At 46.4% G+C, this 5,548-nt stretch overlaps 1 protein-coding gene across 1 annotated transcript in view; it reads right to left on the minus strand.

The window, feature by feature from the left end:
• The window catches only part of LOC108796841 (cilia- and flagella-associated protein 47-like), a 208,738-nt gene extending 207,921 nt beyond the window's left edge, over positions 1-817 (minus strand). The window contains 1 exon segment of the mRNA XM_018568382.1: positions 656-817. Coding sequence (XP_018423884.1) covers positions 656-817 — 162 coding nt within the window.
• Between the last annotated feature and the right edge of the window lie 4,731 nt (positions 818-5,548).

Here is a 5,548-nt window from a genome sequence, read left to right on the forward strand (position 1 = left end):
TATTTATAAACAATAAACACCCACCGACCCTTATACGTGAGTTTGGCAACCAGTTAATTTGCCACAACAAACTAATGGGGCCCCCTTCCATCCCCAGGCCCCATAGCAGTTGCCTGGGCTGCTATGGCTATAGTTATGTCCCTGATTGCTAGGAAAGAAAGACAGCACAGTGGTGTAGTGGTTAGCACTTCCTTGCAGCACTGGGGGTCCCCGGTTCAAATCCCAGTCAGGACACACAGTTAGTTGACATGTGAGATAGGGACCTTAGATTGTAATCTACTGGAAGGTAGCGACTGATGTGAATGTGCACTGTGTAAATTGGCAGCGCTACATAAATACCTATATTAATAATCAGATATTTCAAACATAGGGCCTAATACATTTTATATACACAAAAGTGAAATACTTATTACAACCATGTCCATACAGCTTTCTACCATTCTCTAAACCACAACAGTGCCAAATAAAACAAAAAAATGAATAAATAGAACAAAAAAAAACAAACAAATTGAAAGCATTGTAGCACACAATTAAAATGAACCCAGTAGTATTACAATTCTGCTTGATATATTTGTTTGCAGCAATAAAACAAGAGTGACATTCCCTTTAAACTAACTGAATACCGTAGCAGCAGAACAGGAGAAGTTGTTCCTACCTGTGCGTTTTGTGGTCCAATAACCTTGATAGATTTGGCTACATGACTGATATTCTGTACGATTATTTTGGCTTGGTATGTCTTCCCGACTGACACATCCATGAAATGCACAAGGCAAGGTGCTATTCTCACTCCCAACACGTTATCAATCAATTCCTCCATGACTTTACTGTGGTGCAAGAAAACTGCAACTAAAAGGACAATAACACAAATAAATAAATAAACACAGCATACATACATTACATTGTTGACAGAAAATAAATAAAGGCAAAATGTTTTGTTTATTTTATTAATTTATACAAAGCAAAAAAAAAAAATCTACAAACTTTACAGTGTACTAAGACCATAGCGTTTTTTCATTCGTATTCACTATTACCTACTCCCCCTTTCACGACCACAACCAGGTGAAGTCCCCTCCACTAGAATGTCCCCCTTGCAGTGCACCTCATACATTAAAGGAGAACTATGGGGTCAGTGTTTTTCCCCATAGTTCTCCTTAGGGTAACGGGAGGACACAAACTAGCATCCTCCCGTCACCCTAGGCTCAGTATACCGCAAGCTACAACTCGCGGTATACTGAGACGCAACTACTGGGAATCTCTTTTATATGAGTTGTCAGAGTATCTAACAGTTACTACTATCTAACTACTCATTCCTCTTTTCTCCCCATCCCTCCTCCTCTCCTTCCCCCCTCTCCTCCTTCCCCTTCTGCCACAGCCTCTCCTGTAACCCCCAGATGTCATCCGAAATGGTATAGACGACAAATTGGGGGTAGTCCTACTTCCTTCTTCCTTCCCCCTCCCCCCTCAACCCACCTCCCTTCCCCATCCTACTTCCATGACTTTATTACTGTTCAATACATACAGAATTAGAGATTGTATTATTATTCCATGCTATATGTTATTATCTGTTATAATGATGCCAATGCATTACTTGCTTGTCCATGGCTTATACCCGGCTGGCTACTTGCCTTTGTAACAAACTTATTGTTCGTAATGCATTAAATGCCATGTCTCTTATGTGATTCAAAATCAATAAAGACATACTTGCTTAAAAAAAAAAAAAAGACCATAGCAGTTCCAGCCGCCAATAGATTTTACAGTTTACCTATGTACCTATTACAATCGCAGGGACATTTCTAAATGGTATAGTTTTTAGTATGAGACTAAACTCAAGCACTTAGGTAAAACCCAGACCAACACTGGGGGAAATAATCATGCAGATTGTGTGCTTTATTATAACTGAAGCCAAGACATCAGAAGTCAGGAGTACCAACAGCTTAGCTACCATACCACTGAACAGCTGTATATATATCAAACTCTAATTCAGGGTTTCAGGGAGCAACTCTGGTCGTCCAGCTGTTGTGGACCTACAAGTCCCATGAGGCATTGCAAGACTGACAGTTACAGGCACAATTCCCAGAGGCAGATGCATGTTGGTATTTGTAGTTAAAGCACAGCTGGACGGCCAGAGTTGCCCACCCCTGCTGTAGTTGCTCTTCAGACAATGGGTCATTGTTGGTATCACTACTTTACGTAAAAACCTTTATTCAGAGGCAGGCCCGGACTGGGACTAAAAATAGGCCCGGGCATTTGAGACTTAGCAGCACAATCACAATCCCTAGCAGGCCCCGCCCCATCAAACCCAGAGGCGGAGCCAAACAAAATTGAGATTGCATTATAGTTACAGAACTGTGCAACATCCAGCTAACACTAAATGTGTGTGGCTCAGCCTAATTGTTTTCACTGCCCAATAGCCAGTCCGGGCCTTGTGGGAACCCCTCATATTGGGCACAGTGGGTGTGCAGACCCAGAAACTCAGAACAAGGATGGTGGGCACCTCTCATAATGGGCACAGCAGGTGTACAGATTCAGTAACTCAGCACAAAGATGGTGGGAACCCCTTATAATGGGCACAGCAGGTGTACAGACCCAGGAACTCATCACAGGGATGGTGGGAACCCCTCATAATGGGCACAGTGGGTGTACAGACCCGGAAACTCAGCACAGGGATGGTGGGAACCCGCCATAACGGGCACAGCAGGTGTATAGACTCAGGAACTCGGCACAGCGATAGTGGGAACCCCTCAAAATGGGCACAGCAGATGTATAGACCCAGCAACTCAGTTCAGGGATGGTGGGAACTCCTCATAATGAACCCAGCAGGTGTACAGCAGCTCGCCGGGGTGGGTGCAGGCCTCTGCCTCTAGATAGGCAGAGCCAGCTGTCAATCAGGGAGCTGGGTGGATCTCGACAGTAATGTCGGTATCCGTCCCGGCTGCAGCTGTCTCAGTATACCACGAGCTGTAGCTCGCGATTTCCTGAGCTTTGGGTCACGGGAGGATGTTAGTATATGTCCTCCGGTGACACTGAGGAGAACTATGGGGAAAAAAACTTACCCCCATAGTTCTCTTTTAATAAAGGCCATCCAGTAACCAAGAATGTCACAGACACTCTCGCAGGAGAAGGTGCCTGACAAAGCACACCAAGCTTGTCCGTGACATGATCCGTGATGTATGTGGCTTTGCCCCATATGAAACGCACCATGGAGTTGCAGAAAGTGTCAAAGGACAAAAGAGCTTTTTAAATTCATAAAGAAAAGGATTGGAACTCACACCCAGGCTAAGAGAAAGAGAGAAGAACTCAGCAAAGAGATCAGTCATTAAACATTTAAAAAATCCTTTCCTAAAAAAAAATGTCACCTTACCTTGGTGGTCAGTGGGGCTCCCTGGACACTGGTTGTGGGGGGTCTGCTGTGGCTGCAGCTGCCAGTCCGCCTGCATCAGATGCGGCTCTCTAATCTGGCCTGATTAGAGGGCCGCGTCCGCCTGTAATATCCCTCGGGTTCCTGGCTCCTCCCGACTGCGTTCCAGGCTGGGGCGCATCGGCCGCGGTGAATGCCGCTCTCCTCCTCCCCCTTGACGGAAGTGTATAGGCTGGCTGGATCAGGCAGACGCGGCCCACCAGAACACATGCACTGACCACCTGGGAGCAGAAAAACAAACTCAGGGCTCCCACTGATTCTGCATATGGTGACTTGCAAAATAATTTCATTATATATTACGATGTAATAATAATAGAAATAAAGTGCACAATAAATGCGATCCCAAAACCATCCCCCCCTCTCTCCCCTCACCCCCCTTGCTCCGTGGGAAAAAAATGTCAGCTAAACCGGTTCCCTGATTCCAAAAAGGTTGTCGACTGCTGCTATACAGGACCACAACTCCCAGCAATACCTTATACTGCAAGTACTTGTACCTTTTTTCTGCGACACATGACGCGCAGCTGTTGTAGCCGCGATCGTGATCAGGAGGACAGGCGGAATCGCAGCGGGAAACCGCGCGATCCGCCCGGCGCGACTGGAGTGCCATTGAAAAATAATGGCACCTACAGCGCGATCAGTGCACACCTATACGACTCCTTACCGCGTGGCAATACGCCCGAAGTCGTGCACGATTGCCGCGCGGTACAGTGTCACATAGGTGTGCACCGGCCCTTATACAGCAATGCAGAATGGCTTTAGCTCTAGAGAACTACAACTTCCAACAATACTTTATACGCCAATGCAGAATGTTTTTGGCTATAGAGTACTACAACTCCCAGTAATCCTTTATACGGCAATGCAGAATGGTTTCGGCTATAGAGTATAACAACTCCCAGTAATCCTTTATACGGAATGCAGAATGGTTTCGACTATAGAGTACTACAACTACCAGTAATCCTTTATACGGCAATGCAGAATGGCTTTGGCTGTAGCGGACTACAACTCCCAGCAATATTTTATACAGCGTTTGCAAGTCTGCATTGCCGTATAAAGTTCTGCTGAAAGTTGTAGTCCTCTATACCCGTTACCATTCTGCATTTCTGTATAAAGTATTGCTGGGAGTTGTAGTCCTCTACAGCTGATGCCATTCTACACTGCTGCAATGCAGAATAGCACCATATATAGAGAATAGCACCAGCTATAGAGAACTACAACTCCCAGCAATACGTGAATGCAAATCAATTGCATCAGTTACAGAGGGTTACAACAATGAAGGCACATAGAATAAAGTACTTACCTCTTTGGACTGTCCTCGTGGTGGGAACACATGCAGCAGGAAGAGGTAGTGGGTCTCTAATCAGGTGGCTGCTGCTCGTTCTTCCAGGCTGAGCCCCCAGAGTGTGCCTGCAGGCTGCACTAGCTCCTCCTCCCACCCGGCTCTCTCCTCACTTCCGGGCGCCGCCGCACGACCATCTCCAGTCACTATCCGATTCCTGGAGCTGCTGGGGCCCCAAGCCTCCTCTGCCGCCACCGCTGCGGGAGTCTGGCCCGGCCGCCTCAACATAGTCCCCTGATGGCGGCCCTGGCCGCAGCCGAATGGTCAGTACGTCCCTGCGCCCCACCCGCTGCGGCACTGCACCACACAAAGCGGAGTGCAGGCGGCCGGACCGCTGGCCGGATGGATCAGATAGATCACTCTCTGGCTCTCACTGCCCTGCATGTTGCAGGCAGATATACAGCGTTAGAGCAGGGCTCGGATAAGGCTGATACATAGCATCGGGCAGCCAAGTGCCGACGCTATGCATCAGACATAGCGGGACGGCCGCGCTGAGCACAATCAGGCTGACTGTGTTCGGTATGCCCTATGGCCAGTCCGGCCCTGTTCAGAGGTTACATATAGATATATAAGTATGGTATATATTAACCCCAAGACCATTTTTTTTTTAACACAAATGCTAAAATGCTCATTTTTGTCTAGAAAGTCTACTTATAACCCCCTAAACAATATATATTTTCTGAAAGCAGAGGACCAGTAGAATTAAATAATGGTAGTTGCGATGTATTTCTTTTGCAGGATCTTTGAGCAAATGTTTATCAAATGTGTATGTATGTGTAAATATATATATATAT

This window comes from Nanorana parkeri, unplaced genomic scaffold (assembly GCF_000935625.1).
Source record: "Nanorana parkeri isolate BGI_ZX_2015 unplaced genomic scaffold, ASM93562v1 scaffold1181, whole genome shotgun sequence".
Lineage (NCBI taxonomy): Eukaryota > Metazoa > Chordata > Amphibia > Anura > Dicroglossidae > Nanorana > Nanorana parkeri.